General features: G+C 40.0%; 1 protein-coding gene across 1 annotated transcript in view; it reads right to left on the bottom strand.

The window, feature by feature from the left end:
• Positions 1 to 10,770: 10,770 nt before the first annotated feature.
• Positions 10,771 to 19,109, bottom strand: part of LOC105887625 (zinc finger protein 420) — a 34,833-nt gene continuing 26,494 nt past the window's right edge. The window contains exon 5 of the mRNA XM_012809102.2: positions 10,771 to 12,927. Within this exon, the coding sequence (XP_012664556.1) occupies positions 11,000 to 12,927 (1,928 nt within the window). The 3' untranslated portion in view covers positions 10,771 to 10,999. The remainder of the gene's footprint in view (positions 12,928 to 19,109) is intronic.

Below are 19,109 nucleotides of genomic sequence, written 5' to 3'. Positions count from 1 at the left end.
GCCTCCTTAGGTATATGTGGCTGGCGCCTTAGCCACTTGAGCCACAGGTGCCAAGCCAAGACTGAAAATTCTTATAAATGCTTGGTAGACTTCTCTTATTTTACTATAGTCATCCATCATGACCTACATTTCTCTGCTATGATTGGGAAGCCATGATATTCAGTGTATTACCTGATCTTTCAACTTCAGAAATAACAGAAACAAATTTAAATAGATTCCTTCTACTTCAAACTAGCATGTTTACATACTGAGGTATTTGGGACATGACATTCTGACATTTCTCAAATAGAATCAGAAACTTGGTAGCATTTGAAACCATTTCCCAAGAAACAATAGTATTTGATGATACTATTAAAAAGGTTCTGTGGGCATGGTGCACGTAGCTCAGTGGCCAGGGCATCAGCCACATACACCAGAGCTGGTGGGTTTGAATCCAGCCCAGGCCTGCCAAACAACAGTGACAACTACAACCAAAAAAAAAAAAAAAAAAGGCTTAATGCCAGTAGCACAGTGGTGGCACCAGCCACATGCACCAAGGTTGGTGGGTTCAAGCCTGGCCCAGGCCAGCTAAACAACAATGACAACTGCAGCAAGAAAATAGCTGGGCATTGTGCAGGCACCTCCCAGCTATTTGGGAGGCAGAGGCAGAAGAATCGCTTAAGCCCAAGAGTTTAAGGTTGCTGGGGGTGTGATGCCACAGCACTCTACACAGGGCAACATAGAGAGGTTCTGTCTCAAAGAAAAAAAAAAGGTTCTGTGATTAAATGAGCACATTAAGTACTTACATTAATCAGTTTTTTTTTTAAACTAAGCTTTTCAAAGAGTGGAGTAATAGATTTATTTGATTTAATTTCATGTAGTATTTTTTTTTTTTGAGCCAGAGTCTCTGTCACCCTGGGTAGCGTGCTGTGGCATCATAGCTCACAGCAACCTCAAACTGTTGAGCTAAAGTAATCCTCTTACCTCCTTCCATGTAGCTGGGACAACACGGACCCAGTACAACTCCTATTTTTAGAAATAGGTTCTTGCTCTTGGTCAGGCTGGGACTACAGGCATTCACCATAGTGCCTGGCTATTTTAGAGATGGGGTCTCACTCTTGCTCAGGCTGGTCTGAAACCTGTGAACTCAGGCAATCTACCCCCCTCAGCTTCCCAAATGCTGGGATTACAGGCATGAGCCACTGGGCCCTGCCAAGAATCACTTTCTACTAATAATTTCACTTCAGATTTAATACAATATAGTTTTTAACTTAATTTTTTTCTTGTATTTATTTTACATTGAAAATCTTGATCATAATAATATAATCATATATTTGATGTGTCCTATAAGAGGCATAAAATACTTCAACATTATATACTAGAGACAACTGATGAGTAAAGTTTAAGATTTCTTTGCATCACTATCAGTCCTTAAAATACCATTCATTAAGAATGTAGAGTCAAAATGCTTAGTTCTAATCAACTTAATAGTTAGATTCATTTGTTTCTGTTTATTTCCAATGTTTACTGCTATTTTAACTTCTGCTTTATTTTTCTTTTAAAACATTATAACATTTTCATGATTTTATTTATTTACTTTTTTTTATGAGACAGCCTCACTCTGTCACCCTGGGTAGAATCCCCCTGTGTCATAGCTCACAGCAACCTCAAACTTTTGAGCTTGAGCAATCCTCTTGCCTCAGCCTCCCAAGTAGCTGGGACTACAGGCGTGCACCACTACACCCGGCTAGTTTTCTCTATTTTTTCTAGGGTCTCGCTCTTGCTCAGGTTGGTTTTGAGCTGCTGAGCTCAATTAATACACCCACTTGGTCTTCCAGAGTGCTAGGATTACAGGCATCAGCCATTGTGCCTGGCCCATTTTCATGATTTTAAATATAAAACCACAAAACAAGGTATATTCAGAGAAATTTTGTATCAATTTGTGTCCTGTATAATCTATCAATTCTCTTTTTGATTACTTTTTGGTTAACTGTCCAGTGGATCTTTCTGAGACTTATGTGTTTTGATTATTGCTGTGTAACAATCCACCCAATGCTTAGTACCATAAAACAACTCTTTTATTATGCTAGTAGATTTTATGGGTAAAAATTCAGACAGAACACAGCAGGAATGATTTTTCTGTGTTCCGTGGTGTGTGGAATCTCAGCTGAGATGATCCAGTTAGGAAAGTCCACTTCCAAGATGGTTCCTTCCCTCTCATGTCTGAGGTTTGGAGTTAGATGACTTAACTACCAGTCTAAGGTGGAATTGACAATAGGAGCACCTACATTGTCTTGAGTTTCTCACAGAATCATGGTTTATTCCAAGATGAACATCTCAAGTGAGCATACTAAGAAAATCAGGTGGAGCGACATGGCTTTTTCTGACCTAGCTCTGTAAGTATTACAGCGTCACCTCCTTTGCATTTTGTTGGTTCCTAATAGAATTTAAAGCCAGCCTAAATGCAAAGGATGGGTAATATGGTTTTATTTCTTGATAGAAAAGTGGTAGGAATATGTTGTAGAAGAATATGTGAGATGGGAAATACTGTTGGATCTATCTTTGAAAAATGCTATCTGCCACATTTTGCACTCTGTCCAGAACAATTGGCATCCTACCAAATGGAAAATATGCTCATTCATTTCCTTCAGGCTCCCAAAGTCTCATCCCATGACAGCATCAGTTTGAAATCCAGGATCTTAACTAAATCTAGTGCAGGTGTGAATAAGGTTCCTCAGATACAGTTCCCTTGGATACAGCTCCTTGAATATGGTTCCTTTACGTCTGAAATCTTGAGAACTAAAGTCAATCTATTTTCCCTTGACACATCAAATGGTGGCATAGGATATCTGTAATAAGCATTCAGATTCAAAAAGGGGGTGTGGAAAGGGGTAGAACTGTTACTGATCAATAACAACTCAAGTAGAGGCAGACATGTAATGCCAGTTCCTTGATCATCTATCACTCTTTGCCCTGCTCTCTGGGTTATGCTGAGTTTTCCCTTTCTTCATAAAAAGGGGCTCATATATACTTTTCTCACTCTGTATTTGACTGGAGGACACTTTAGGATCCAAAGATTTTTTTTACTTTGTACTCCTTTTATAGGACAAAAAGTAAGGACAGCTTATGTTGCTTGAAGTAGTACAGTTCTTTCAAAAAAGATATTTTAATTTTCTCAGGAGTCACAAGATAAAATAGTGCTGTTTTGTGGGAGACGCCATATTGTTATAACTGAGCCCCCAGCCCCTAACCCCCAGGACTAGTGAGAAATGCAACAAACCCCATATACTTATACAAAGAACTTCTCCTAAGCCTTTTAGCCTCAGCCCCACCCCCCACCCCCCAAGAAAGGAGAAGTTAAGATCTGGGAAGAAGCTCAAGAAGATAAGGGAAGGAAGGAGGCAGGGGTGAGCCCTGGGAGAAAAGGGCTGAAGTTGGTTTAAGGCCCAAGCTGTTCTCAGAAATTGACCCAATACTCCTCATTTGATGATTTGTGAGTTAATGCATTTTAAGTTAGTATGTACCTCCACCCTGAATTGTGTAACCCCTTATGATGCACCCCATCTTATGATGATGAAGTAATTGTATCTTGTGATGTATGAATCAATATGCACCCTCACCTTGTGACCCTGCTCTAACTGCTGTGATTGGCTTCTGCACTAGCTTGCTGACCTTTGCAAATTAATGGTATAAAAAGACACTCCACCTGCCAGTATAGGCTGAATGCCTTTGTGGTGATCCAGCCCGCCTGCAGGTGTTAATAAATTTTTATCAATTATTGCATCAAAGTGGGGTCCACCTTTTTATCTCCTTGGCTCTGACCCACTTTAATATGCAAAGTGACCCATTGGGTTAGTGATAGGAGACGTGTGATTATCACATAGTTCTGGCTTAGCCTGCCTGGTACCAAAAGGGAAAGCCTGGGTGTCAACACCCAATCACAGGGCTGCATGATTCCCACTGGAGGAGACCGAGCCCCAGGTGGCTGGCTTTTGTTTGCCTTCTAAGAGACATGCTAGTGTGCTGCTTTCTGTCCCATATGCTTTCCTTGTCCTTGATGGTGGTAGGCACTTACTGCTCGTGTTGCTGGGGGCAGGGCTATGGGGGATTGGTGCTAGGGCAGAATTCTTTGCCAGTTTTAGGGGGTTGAGTGGGTGCAGTTGGGGGAGCGGGTGTTGTAGTGTTCCCGTGATGGCAGGTGGGGCTGCTGCTCACATTTGTCAAAGAACTCTTTTGCCTCTGGCAAGATGTTCTGAACTTGCCTGAAACCCCAGCCCAGAGCGTCTGTGGTGCCAGGAATGCTCTGCTTTTCCTTCACTTTCCTGAGGCCTTCGGTGCCCCTTGGAAGCCCGCGTATGTCCACTATCAGTTTGCCCAGACCTACTTCTGAAAGACCTGATTCTCTCCCGCTACCCTCCCGGATGCTGTTTTCCCCATGTGGCCCACCTGGTGTCACCTTTGCAGACTCTTGCCCTAGGCAAGACTTCTCAGCGGTGGGGTCAAGATAGAGCCCCTGGGCTTTCAGAACAGGGCCAGATAGGGTACAGCCAAGTCTTCAAGACATGCATAGGTCCGTGGATTTTCAGCTGACTCTGCCCTGCCTTGGCCACTCTGGGAACCTCAGATACCTTGGGCAAGTCCCAGCCGCCCTCACCACTGCGCATGCGACACGTCTGGCACCAGCCTGCAGTCACTGTGACACCGGCGTGGTTGCCTAGGGACAGCATCCCTGAGGCGTTGGGGAGCGAGATTCCTCTGTGACGGAGCGTGGGTGTCCGGCTACCGCCAGCTCCTTTAATTCCTTGGAGGAGATGGGCCTGGGATCCCAGGATGGGAGGAGCTTCGACCGTGATGGAAAAACTGCACCAGGACCGCTGGGACCCATCGCAGGATCCGATCTCGTGTTTGCGTGGTGGGGTGGATGTGATTTTCTCCAGACGTCATGGGGATCTGGAGGGTCCTACTGCCTGTGTGATGGGGCTGCTCTGCTTCCAAGGACACCCCAGCTGTACGTGTCATCTGTGTTTCCCCGAGTTTGTTTTTTTCCCGGAGCTGGCAATAATGCGTCATTAGAGTGGACATCTTTATGTGCTGGAGGTACTGTGTAGGTCATGTATGCAGTTAGACATGTTGGTAGAGCGTATAGCCTAGGAAACAAAATCCAGAAAATTCCCTCTCACGACTGGGATTTTATAGTTATAGTGAGATGGGTGTTGATATTGTTCTGTCCTTTAGCCTTGTGTGTGGGGTAGTTTAACCTCTGGAAGGGTAGAGTATTGCTTAAATTGTCTTTTCTAAGTATAGAGGTGGTGTAAAGCTTTGAATCTCATGCCTATATGAAGGTTCTCTCACTTTGGGGAATGAAACTCAAAAGGGAATGTACCAGTGTAACAAACAGTTACAAAGTTCTGCTCAGCAAATTTTGCTGTTTTCATAACTTTAAACATAAAAAGCTTTACAAAAGAAAAAAAGCATAAAATTATTTTCTTGCTTATGGAGCTGGCTGCACCAGTTGGACTTCCTTACAGGGGATAGACAGCAGGTCTCTGGACCTGCTTGTGTGCCCATGTGTATGTGAGTCACACTGTAGCTGTATGTGTGTACGTGTGCAGTGTTTAGAGGGAGAAATTTATCATGCGCATTGCCTAGGAGCTTATTTCAACTCAGCTTTCTCTCTGGTTATGGCTTACCCTGCATGGCCATGTGAAGTCCCTTTCCTTGTGGTTCCTGTTGGAGTTTGTGAAGGCCTAGGTGACCTGGGGTTCTGACCAGGACCTGCAAGGGTAGGAATAACCTCTTCTATTCTTACTAAACTCAATGTAAGAGCACCACATCAAATTTGAAGACAAACCTCAGGAGAAACTCATGCTTATTATGAAGGGTGCAGACATCTATGATAGTGAGACTATCTACATTCCCCCTTTTTTCTGATACTCATATATATACCCTCCTCATGGTCTAACAATAGAGAAGTAGAGCATATTATAGGGTCAGTGTATTTCAGTCAAATGTGGCCTTTCTGGCTACATCACCTGTTTTGCTCTTATTCCTTCTCTCACATCCATGTGTCAGTGGGTAGTGATTTCTCTTTATGGGCTACAAACTGTATTAGGTCTTCCGTCTTTTACTGTTTGGAAACTTCTTCACAGGCTTAGACTTTTCTCTTTCTCTGTCAATGTTATCAATAAACTACATCTCCCAGTTCTTCCAGGACAGCATTCTTGAGAATCCCCTTCATGACTGTTTTCTTCCTTACACTCCTTATTGATAGAGCAAGTGTGCTTTTCACAGAGATCTGGCTTTTTGTACTTTGTCCCAGCACATGAACTCTTCTTGGTCTTGATCCTCAATCTGAGAACTGGAGATTTAAATACTATGAGATGCACATGACTGAGGCCTGTTTTTGTTATCCATTAAACAATGTATAGTATTTCTTGTATTTTTATTGAATCTTTTAACGATAATTCAATTTTTAGTTGTGTTTGTGATTTTACATGTCTTTAGGTTTGCCTTTTTCTTTTTCTTTTTGTTCTGGTGCACCTGTCCTTGTTGGTGGTTTGAGTATCTTTTGCAATTTTTATCATTGTGATTTTTTTTTCTTCTTTTACAGCCTATATGATTTGGGTCATTGTCTTGGATTTAAGAGCAATCTAGAGGCCTATGTTAAGCCCTGAATTTCACCTTTACTTGCATGTGTAATGTGACTCAGGTCTCATTAATTTGAGTGCAGGATAGTGGTTAATCCCACCCTTTTTGATTCTTCTGAGTGAACCTTGTTTCTGGGTGTTCCAACTTGACCCTAGAACTGGGTGTGTTCATTGCATTAGCAGTGAGCTTGTGTCTTATTTCTGTGATTACTGTTGATGTTGTCTTAATGTCTTTCATCCATGGCTACACATTTTTTCTTGGCTCTGGTGTGTTTTTTCCAGAAGGCTGCGCAGAAATCTAGAGGTTCTAGGAGTTGAGGAGGTGAGAATAGGCTCCCAGTGGTTTTCAACCTTCCTAATGCCCCAATGTATTTTCATTGTTAAAAAGGGGTCATGACCCACAGGTCCTGTCCTTGTTGGTGGTTTTGAGTATCCAGTGGAGGGATGCATTGGGAGCCAGGGAGCATCCCCCCATTGGGCTGCTTTGAGGTTGTGCATGTGACTTGCCCTGAAGGTTTTTCATTATCCAGAGGCTGGGATAATCTGTGTCCACATGTAGTGTTCTTTCTACTCAGCCCTAACTTCACTTTTTTCAATCTTTTATCATTCCAAAATAAACCCACTAAGAAAGAAACCTCTCTTATTCTCCAGGTCACCAATATTGTTCAGTTTAGTGACTTATTCTGAAGCTTCAAGTTACATAATCTGCCAAAGCTGATACCACTGAAACTCCTGCAATTCACTTATATTTAGCTTGTTAGATTTCACACTATCTTGATTTTCCTCCCATACCATTGGTTCTCCATAGCTCCTTTTTGTTCTTTTGTTTTGTTCATTTATCCTCAAACTCTTTTTTTTTTTTTTTTTTTTTGAGACAGAGCCTCAAGCTGTCTCCCTGGGTAGAGTACCATGGCATCACAGCTCACTGCAACCTCCAACTCCTGGGCTCAAGTGAGTGTCCTGCCTCAGCCTCCCAAGTAGCTGGGACCACAGGCGCCCGCCACAATGCCTGGCTATTTTTTGGTTGCAGTCGCCATTGTTGTTTGGCGGGCCTGGGCTGGATTTGAACCTGCCACTTTGGGTGTACGTGGCTGGCGCCTTAGCTACTTGAGCCACAGGCGCTGAGCCTATCCTCAAACTCTTAATGCTGGAGTGTTCTATGAATCAGTTCTTCTTGTTCTATAAACACACTCCCCTGCCATAATCTTATCTTTATCATTTTTAAGAAGTAGAGGCAATGTCTACCAAAGTAATATAATGTTTAGGTTAGTGAATGCTAGTACATCAAAATGCCTACTCAAATGTGGCTTACAAGACATTGCAAGTTCAACATGTTCACAATTGAATTCTCAATCTTCCCCAACTGAAGTTTTCCTCTCTTTATGTTGATGAAGACACTGTATTTCCAGATACTGAAGACCAAAGCCATTGAGTAGTCACCTTGGACTTCTCTTTTGCACCTGACATCTCAAACCTGAACAAATCTTCTAGTTTCATTACACTTACCATATAACTTGCATACAACCAATTCTTACTCTACTCATTATTACCACCGATTTCTAAGCCACATCATCTTTTACTTGAATTACTATCATAGTTCCTACTCTTACTTAGTTTTTTATAAAAGCTACATGTCAGCATGTTTGCTTAAACTGGCCAATGACTGCCCTTTTCGCTAACAATAAAATACAAATGCCTCACAATGGTTTACAGGTCTAGAATACTCTGGTTCTATTATCTCTCTTGTTTCTTGAGAGCTACAAGATACCATTCTACAAGAACTTCCCTGATATTCCTAAAATAATATCTGCATGATCCCATTTCAGAGCCTCCTTATCCTTTTCCTCTGTCTGTAAAGCTGTTTAAACATTGACTTACTACCTCATCCCTTCTAATCTTGACTCAAGTCCTTCCTTCTAAATGGTCTATTTTGATCATTGTTTCATAAAGCAACCTAAGCTGTGATATTCCACCATGTCTTTTTTCTTGTTTTTGTTGAGACAGAGTTTCACTATGTCACCCTCGATAGAGTACTGTGGCATAATGGCTGACAGCAACCTCAAACTCTTGGGCTTAACCCATTTTCTTGCCTCAAATTCCCAAGTAGCTGGGAATACAGGCGCCCATCACAACACCCAGCTAGTTTTTGTTGTTGTAGTTGTCATTGTTGTTTAGGAGGCCTGGGCTGGGTTTGAACTCGCCAACCCTGGTGTATGTGGCCAGCACCCTAACCTTTGTGCTATGGGCCCCAAGCTGCCATCGCCTTCTAAGTTACTTTTCTCTGTATCATGTTTATGTTCTAACATACTTTATATGTATTACCCATCACTTCCTGCTAGAATTGTTCTCTGATATATCCTAAACACCTGTGATAATGGTTGAAATACAGTAAGCATCAAATATGACCACTTTTGGGCCAAGAGGCCGAGGTGAGGAAAGTATAAATATGATGGCTAGCAGAATACCTTCATATGTATTGGCAGTGGTCTCATTTCTTATTTGGGTTGTTGTTTTAAATCACTGTAATTACCTTCACTTAAGGGTAGAGGGCTGAGTGCCTCCATCAGAGATGGCATCTCTTACAAAGCAAATCTCCTTGAGTTGCTACTAGTGGCCTAACTTCACTCTGAATTTCTTTCATAAGTCATTAATGAGAGCAAAAAGAAATACTCAAAACACTCATTCTAAATCACTCCTCTCATTTCCCTTAACATTACAGCCTCGACTAGCATAAAGCCTGCCTTGTAATATTGAAAAGCAATGAATGGCTTGGCGCCTGTGGCTCAAGTGGCTAAGGTGCCAGCCACATACACCTAAGGTGGCGGGTTCGAATCCAGCCTGGGCCCGCCAAACAACAATTACAGCTGCAACCAAAAAATAGCTGGTCGTTGTGGCAGGAACCTGTGGTCCCAGCTACTTGGGAGGTGGAGGTAGGAGGCTTGCTTGAGCCCAGGAGTTGGAGGTTGCTGTGAGCTGTGATGCCATGGCACTCTACCCAGGGGGATAGCTTGAGACTCTGTCTCAAAAAAAAAAAAAAGCAATGACCAAATGTCCTGCCACTAAAAACAAGAATCTTCTGGTTTCTAGCCTGATCTGAGTATATCCTCATTCTCAATGGCCCTATACTAATGACATATTTGAAGTTGCTTTTACCCACAGCACCCCAATTCTAGGTACAAAATTGTATAATAATTTTTATTGTAAATAACAGGACTCTAAAAGCATCAACAGACATTGAATTTTATATGGAGAAATACAGAACGCAAGCAGACCAGAGCTAGTATGGTTGTTCTACATCTGTAATACCCAGATACCATCTTCAGAATCTCCATCAGAGTATCAGAACTTTAGCCTGTATGTCACTATTTTAGGTATGGAAAAAAGAAAGGCACATAGGAAAAATAGATTTTAAAATGTCCTACTCAGTAGATACCAAGTTTATATTATTGACCAGTAATGATGGCTGAGGTAGTTTTTCAGCCCAGAATTTTGTCACTAAGGAAGTGAATATAGATACTGCTTACATGAAAAAAAAAGTCTCTGACACAAATTCTCATCATTTTCAATTGTAAAATAGTCCATAATGGCAGGCATTGTTTTCTGTTTATTTAAAAAGCAGTATATTCAGGTTTTTAAAGTTCCTACTAAATCTGTTAGATTTTGGATCTTAGACTTTGTTACAAATTACTTCATTTCTCCTATATTCTCTAATGGCTGTACTCAAAAATCCATTGATTCAATCTACAAAGTTTCTTTATGGTACGAATTTGCTCTTTTACCATAAGGGATGAGATTTAAATCTGTCCCTACTCAAATCATCTTAGTTAAGCATTAATGAAAGATTTCTCCATATTCTTTACACTCACAAGTGCTCTCCTCTCATGCAAACTCTCTAAACTAACACCACTGAAATTGATAGCTAATATCTGTGATATGTTCAAGGCACTGTTCTAAAAGATTTAACATATAATAAGTTACATAATACTTCCATGAATCTGTTGAAGGTATTATTAAGTCTATTTTATAAATGAGTAAACCAAAGCAGTGAATTATCACGATACTGATATATATATATATATATAAGGAAATAAAATGGTAGAGATAAGAGAATGATGAAAAAGACAACTGCTGTAGTTAAAGGCCTTCACACATATAGTACAGAATTATTTTCTAATTTCGTAAGGTTAATAGGTTACAAATGATAGGCTTTTCTACATGGATTACATTAACATTCACATTCTCCTATATAGATGTTCTGATGCTGACAAATATGGCAAATGTTCTCCCATATTCACATTTGTGAAAGTTCTTTGCTGACAAAACGTAAATAACCATAGAAGGTTCTATGTGCTGATACCACAGAATCAGATAATTCACATGTAAACTTGTGAGCCATAATTAAAATCTATCCCACATTCCCTATATTCAAAAGCTTTCTCACTAATATGAATTCTCTGATGCTGAGTTAGTTGTGAACCACGAGTAAAGGCCTTCCCACATTGTTTACACTGATAGGGTTTTTCACCAGTATGAACTCTCTGATGTCGAGAAAGATGTGAACTCTGAGTAAAGGCCTTTCTACAGTGTTTGCATTCATAGGGCTTCTCTCCAGTATGGATTCTCTGGTGGAGAGTAAGTTGAGAGCCATGACTAAAAGCCTTTCCACATTCTTTGCATTCATAAGGTTTTTCTCCAGTGTGAATTCGCTGATGTTGAGTCAGTTGTGAACCACGAATAAAAGCCTTCCCACATTCCCTACACTGAAATGGTTTCTCACCAGTATGAATTCTCTGATGTTGTATAAGTAGTAAACCACGAGCAAAGCCCTTCCCACACTCATTACACACATAAGGTTTCTCACCAGTATGAAGTCTCTGATGTTGAGAAAGATGTGAACTCTGAGTAAAGGTCATTCTACATTCCTTACATTCATAAGGCTTCTCACCAGTATGAATTCTTTGATGTTGAGTAAGCTGTGACCCACGAATAAAAGATTTACCACATTCCTTACATTCAAAGGGTTTCTCCCCAGTGTGAATTCTCTCATGTTGAGTAAGTTCTGAGCCACGACTGAAGGTTTTTCCACATTCTTTACATTCATACGGTTTCTCACCCGTATGAATCCTTTGATGTCGAGTAAGGAGTGAGCCACGATTAAAGGCCTTTCCACATTCCTTACACTGATAAGGTTTCTCACCAGTATGTATTCGCTGATGTTGAGTAAGTTGTGAGCCATGACTAAAGGTCTTTCCACATTCCTTACATTCATAGGGCTTTTCATTGGTATGAATTCTCTGGTGTTGAGTAAGTTGTGAGCCACGTATAAAGGCCTTCCCACATTCTTCACACTTGTAGGGTTTTTCACCAGTATGGATCCTCTGATGTTGCATAAGTAGTGAGCCCCGAATAAAGGCTTTTCCACATTCTTTACATTCATATGGTTTTTCCCCATTATGAATTTTCTGATGTTGAGAAAGCTGTGAACCACAAATAAAAGCTTTCCCACATTCTTTACATTCATAGGGTTTCTCACCAGTATGAATTCTCCTATGGAGGACAAGTTGTGAATGCTGTGTAAAGACCTTTCTACATTCTTTACATTCATAGAGCTTCTCACCTGTGTGAAGTCTCTGGTGCAGGGTAAGCTGTGAATTCTGAGTAAAGGCCTTCCCACATTCTTTGCATTCGTAAGGTTTCTCACCCGTATGGACTTTTTGATGCCGGCTGAGTTGTGAGCTACGAATAAAGGCTTTCCCACATTCTTCGCATTTATATGGCTTTTCACCAGTATGAATTCTATGATGTAAGATAAGTTGTGAGCTTTGAGTAAAGGCCCTCCCACATTCCTTGCACGCATAGGGTTTCTCTCCAGTATGAAGTCTCTGATGAAGACTAAGTTGTGAATCCCGACTAAAGGCCTTCCCACATTGCTTACATTCATAGGGTTTTTCACCAGTATGAATACTCTGATGTTGACTCAGGTGTGATGCTCGTCTGAAGGCTTTCCCACATTCCTCACATTTATAGGGTTTCTCAGTAGAATGACATCTTGGACTTTGAGATAAAAAAGTATGCTGGTTGAAAATGGACATTTTGTCATACGTAATCATCCCTTGCCTTAAATGTTCCTTGTGATCTTGTTGCTTCTCTACCTTGCCATTGGCTTCCAAATAGTCTCTGAAATTGGACTTTTTAAGATCACAGTTTTCAAGTCTGTCACTCAATTCCCATTGGGATAATTTTGCTTCATAAAAGTCCTTTTTTGGAGATAAGTCCTTATTTGCACACCTTAAAGGCAAGTCTGAAAAATAAGAGAACATCAAGAAACTGAGGAGAAACAGAACTTCTATTCCAGAGACCAAAAATAGGAAAATATTATCCATAAGAAGTAACAGGCATACATAAATGTTTGAAATATTGTTTAATATGATCCATAATGACCTTTCACATCACAATCTATTACACAGTTTCTTAAAATAATACCTACTCATTTCTATTCTATTTTACATTATTCTATTCTTTTCTAAATTACTCTCTGTCTCTCAGAGACACCCCCTAACACCCAGGCAAAACTGACTATAGTGCAGTAATGTTCTTACCTAGAGTTTAAAAATCTCATCTAATAACATATAATAGAAAGACCATAGGATAATGAAAATTCACCCGAGAAGGGAAGATATTCAGAATCACTGACAAAGTTTTTTTGTAATCTTGGTGAGAATCAAAACCATCAGGGGAGGTTCTTTTTTTTGAGACAGAGCCTCAGGCTATCCTCCTGGGTAGAATGCTCTGGCATCACAGCTCACAGCAACCTCCAACTCCTGGGCTCAAGTGAGTCTCCTGCCTCTGCCTCCCAAGGAGCTGGGACCACAGGTGCCCGCCATAACGTCTGGCTATTTTTTGGTTGCAGCCGTCATTGTTGTTTTGGCGGGCCCGGGCTGGATTCAAACCCGCCACCTTAGGTGTATGTGGCTGGCACCTTAGCCATTTGAGCCACAGGCACTGAGCCAAGGGGAGCTTCTTAATTGTGTAAATATCCTATATCAGAAACAGAAAGAGTGAATCAGAAAAAGAGCATGAGCAGCTCCTAAATACTTTCAACTAACTGGTTCGTATTAATATTCTGAATATGATTTCCCGTATCTGCTTAAAACCATTTAACAGTTTCCAAATGAAACAATAAAACTTACATTTTGCCATGATTTGGACCCCACCCCCACCCCGTTCCCCCTACTATCTGGTCCCTGCATATGTATCTGATTTCCTCCATGAACTTTCCTCAGCTTTGCTCATTATTTACCAAACTAGCTTGCTTTTAATTCAAAAGTTACAAGGACTTTTTAAACATAGAATTAATCAAGGCCTACTCCATCTCTTTGGAAAGCTCTCTATAAGATTATGAAAACTTGCTGTTACTCTTCAGGTCTCAATTTAGTTATTAGTTACTATATCGTGAACATACATTTCTGGTAATTTAGACAAAAATTCCTGATGATAGCAAGTATACAAGTTGAACAAATTGTAAAAGATACCTGACTGAAGGCATGGGGAAGTTAATATAGAAATAGTCAGTGGGGTCAAACTTGAAAAACAAAAATCCAAGAGATTAGTGGAATGTATGAGCCTACTTTTGTACTTAATGAAGTCTTGAATTCTAAAAAAGGAAATTAAAAGGAGAAAAAACTAAGCAGTGTTTTGGACTGTTTCATTGGATTGGCATCAGTTATAATAGAACAGGGCTTATCATAAAGCCTCAATGCTTTGGGGTGGAAACCCTATGGGCTACAATGAGGAGTAAGGGAGAAAGAGCAGACCAATCTGAAGAAAGACCTGAAGCCTGAATCATCTTTGAATCATCTCAAGTATAAAAATTTAGATTAAGTGATTTATGACTACTGGCCATAACAAACTCAAATCTTTATTGGAGATGTATAATATCATTCATTGCCTCAAATTTTATTCTAATATTCCTTCACAATATGACATTGGACAATTATGTTCACAAACTCACTCCAGAAAAAATACTACATACCTTACTGCTGAATGTCACTATAGTTACCTTCCAAGTACTACCCTTGGGAAGCTATGTACCTAGTCTACCCTTCAAAGCAATTTTGGAAATTTATTAATTTTTGAGATAGAGTCTCATTTTGTCACCCTTGGTAGAGTGCCATAGCATCACAGCTCATGGCAACCTCAAACTCTTGAGCTTATGTGATGCTCTTGCCTCAGCCTCCCAAATAGCTGGGATAACTACATGCACCCGCCACAACTCTCGGCTATTTTGTTGTTGTTGTTGTAGTTGTCGTCGTTTTGGCAGGCCTGGGCTATGTTGAAACCCACCAGCTCTGGTGTGTGTGGCTGGTGCCCTAGCCACTGAGCTACAGGTGACAAGCCAATTTTGGAACTTTTTCTAGAATGACCATAAGAGCTTTCGTCATATGGCAAACAAAAACATGCAACAATAGATGCCACGTAGCAAGATACTGCCACCTGGACATGAACACAGCCATAAGACACTGGTATATCAAGATGATGAAACCTTACCCAGGTGTTTGTACAGTGCTGCCAACGTAAGCCCACGGTGGCAAGTTTTTGAACTTAATTGTCAGACCTCATATGATGACAGCTTCCCAAGAGAAGTACTTCAAAGGTGACCATAGTAATATTCAGCAATGAGGTATGTAGTGCTTTTCCTCGGATGAGTACATGAACTTAACTGCCAGACCACGTACGTAGAACTCAGTAAAAACCAGGGTAATAAAGGCAAAAGAGAACTTAACTGAAAAACAGAACAGATAAAGACCAATAAGGAATCAAGCAATCTATATGATATCACTACGGTCCTACCACTCTTAAACATTTTTATGGTATTCTTTTGTAATCAAATATTTCTCCCACATGGGAGATAGATGCCTGAACACCATTAATCTGTGGCTTCCCCATCGCTTCTTTAATGATGTAAACAAAGAACATTTACACTAAATCTGAATTCATACATACAGATAGCTCTCCAAATGCCTCATCTCTTACATACTATTTCCCAAGTACTAGCCATGGTTATCTTCTCTAGTTCTTTTTCAAACAAAATACTAAGTTCCTCTTGTTTATTTATCTTTATATCACAGTTTCTTATTTATCTACATAAGACCAACTCTATGTATATATCCCAGAAGAATATCTTTTATCATTTTCCAGGCATTAACACAGGTCTAAAACATATGGAAGATTTCTATAATTTTACAAAATGTTGGGGATATTGGAGAGGAAAACAAACAATTATTTAATATATGGGAAGGCGTCTATAGTAGCAAAGTTCTAGCAATTCTATTTTTAAAAAGTTCTACTCAGGTGGCACCTGCAGCTCAGTGCATAGGGCACCAGCTCCACATACTGAGGGTGCCAGGTTCAAACCCAGCCCCAGCCAAACTGCAACAACAACAACAAAAACACAGCCAGGCATTCTGGTGGGCACCTGTAGTCCCAGCTACTCAGGAGGCTGAGGCAAGAGAATTGCTTAAGCCCAGGAGTTGGAGGTTGCTGTGAGCTGTGATGCTACAGCACTCTACTGTGGGTGATAAAGTGAGACTCTGTCTCTAAAAAAAAGAAAAAAAAAGTTTTACTTAGAAAGACAGATCAAGAAATAGAACAGAAGAAAGTCTTATACAGTGGTGCTGAAAATGCAAAACAGTAGAATAACAAAAAAAGAGTTTGGTACTTTCATGCCATGGAACTTTAGCCTGGGTGATAGAGTGAGACTCTGTGAAAGAGGAAGGGGGAAAGGAAAAAGGGAAAGGAAAGGAAAGAACAATAGACTTTGGTATTTTCTTATAAGATTAAACATATACTTAGCATTTGATCCAGTAGTCATATTAGTAGGTATTTACACTCATGTTCACACAAACATCTGTACACCAAAAAATTATACCAGCTTTATCTGTAATTGTCCCAAATGGGAATGAGTCTCTTGAAAAGTAAATGAGTCCATATCTTTGGTACTTCCAAAGATTAGACACCAGAACACTCTCAGCAATAATAGAAACCAAATATTGATTTGTACAACAATATTGATAAATCTTAAATCTATTTTGCTAAGGAAAAAAATGCCAAACCCTAAAGGCTACATATTTTGATCCCATTTACATGACATTTCTGAAAAGGCAAAACTTTAGGGATGAAAAAATAAGTCAGTCGTTGACATAGGTCAGGGAGGAGGAAAGGAGTTGTCAATAAAATAAGAATGAGGGAATTCAGGATGGTAAAAGAATATACACTTGATATGTGAATGGTATTATCAGGTTTCCAGAACACCAATAAATATTGGGTTAAGTATGACAAAAATCCTTTGAAAAGTATAGACAAACTAAGAAAAATAAAGGTCGAGAGGGGCCATATGAAATAAAGAAACTAAAAGAGTAAACATGCTCTGAAATTTGAGCCACCCCTGGGATATCTGCCAGCTTCAACTGCCTAAGGGTATATCTGAATGGTATAAACAAGGCCTTGAATGACTTAGAAATAAACCTCTTAACAAAATTAGAAATATTCAAAGCTTAACGTTCAGAGGAAAGAGGGAAAAAATCCATCTAATCTCAAAGGAAAATATAAAGAATATCACAGTCTTGGCCATTTTAAGAAATTTGACTTTACCCTGAGATGGGGACCCAAAAATAAATGCAGTAAATAAAAATTGGTGGGAAAGTACAAAAGCTAGGTGAAGAGAAGTTAGAAGGCTATTGCAATAATCCACCTGGCTTGGGCCACATGACTGTGGAGGCAGGGGTGGGGCAAGAGTGATATCTTTGGATAATGGATATATTGGAGTTATACTGAGGAGTATATGATGATGGAGTGGACAGACAGTATGAAAAAAAAGAACACATGGAAGACTGTATAGGCTTTGCATCCATGTGTTGGAAACAACGGAAGTGCTACTTAGTGAGAATTTGTCATTGTGACAGGAGGTTTGGGAGAGAATATTAAGACTTTGGCTTTGAATTATTGGGTATAACAGTAAAGATGTACAACAGACATGTACACATACAAATGTGTGGCCCTGAGGAGATACTGCAACTAGAGATATAAATTTGAATGGAAAAAACTATATTAAAATTATAATATTCAATACATACTGATAACAGAAGATGCATACAAGTCATGTTAAGCATCTCTTTTAATTGCAGAAGACTGGAACATTTAAAATTTAATACAGCTTTCTTTCTTAAAATATGAATACATTTTCTTGGCATCTTTTGTAGATGACATATAAAGGTTTTGAATTTGATAAGATCAACCAAGGAGTGACTTTGAATATAGAAAAGGGGGAAAAGTATAGGCAAAATGCCTATATGCCTCTGGCCAAAAAAGTGTTTGAGAGAGAGCAGTGAAAAGACTTGTGCAGGCATAATTGTAAGAAACTGAGGCAGAATCCCATGTGGCCAGGTTGGTTGTGAGCCTAACATGACCAAGGCTTTGGCTGGAATAGCATTTCCAGACAGTGTTAAGGAATTAAGGTTGACTTTATAAGGCCAATAAAAAAGCCCTTTGGAAAACTGGCCGGATACCCATCAGTAACCTTTCCTGATCTGTGGTAAGTGATGAAGGTGGCTTGCTGAGGGGTCTGGGAATGGAGTAACCTTTCCTGATCTGTGGCAAGTAACAAAGGTCACTTGCTGATGCGTCTGGGAATGGAAATGTGCTTGGGGACCTCAAGAGAAGAGGAATTTACCCAATGCATACAGGTATCTAATGGCACAGATGAAACCTGGGCTCATGAAAAGCTTTTGAGAAGTCCAACCTGAGAATTCCTTATAAAAAGTTCCAGCAAAAAACCCCTGACTTAAGGCCTACATGACAGCAGAGGTTTGCACACAAATTCCTGTATGCCCCAAAAGTTTCTTTACACCTTATTTAAAGATTTAAAGTAACAGCCTCCAAACAACAAGGTCAACAAGGGCAGGTATTCAATCTACCTTGTTCCTCCCTAGCCTCAGGCATCATCAGATAAGAACAAAGAAGTAATGGCTAACAACATGTTCTCCATTAAGTTATGTTAAATTGGCTTATGTTGATAGGGTTATGTCAAAAGGTGTATGTTGCATGGATTATCAGAAGCTAATCACAAGGTAGTCACATGATATTTAAATGGATCAATGAGGTCATTGCTGTATTGTACTCATGTACAAAATTCCCTGTATAAACCAACCACAAATAAACAAGCTTGCCATTTTGCCTGAGCGAGCAGATAGTCACCTTTATTTAAAATACAATTTCCATAAGCGTGCTTATTCTCTGCGACATGGCTTTTCTATGAGACCCTTAAGGCAACAGGAAGCAAAGCTAAGTTAGAGGATTTTGCCCTGGGCACTTAAATACTCAGAGGTCACACAGATGAGAAGTAAACAGCAATGAAAACTAAGAAGGAGCAGCCAATAAGAAAGGAGAAAAATTAGAGGAACGTAGGGAACCCTAAAGGAATGTTTG

The sequence above is a fragment of the Otolemur garnettii genome, unplaced genomic scaffold, assembly GCF_000181295.1.
Source record: "Otolemur garnettii isolate 467f Iridium unplaced genomic scaffold, OtoGar3 scaffold00100, whole genome shotgun sequence".
In the NCBI taxonomy this organism is placed as follows: domain Eukaryota; kingdom Metazoa; phylum Chordata; class Mammalia; order Primates; family Galagidae; genus Otolemur; species Otolemur garnettii.
The sequence above is the reverse complement of the archived record's forward strand: the minus strand, read 5'-3'. Positions and strand labels throughout refer to the sequence as shown.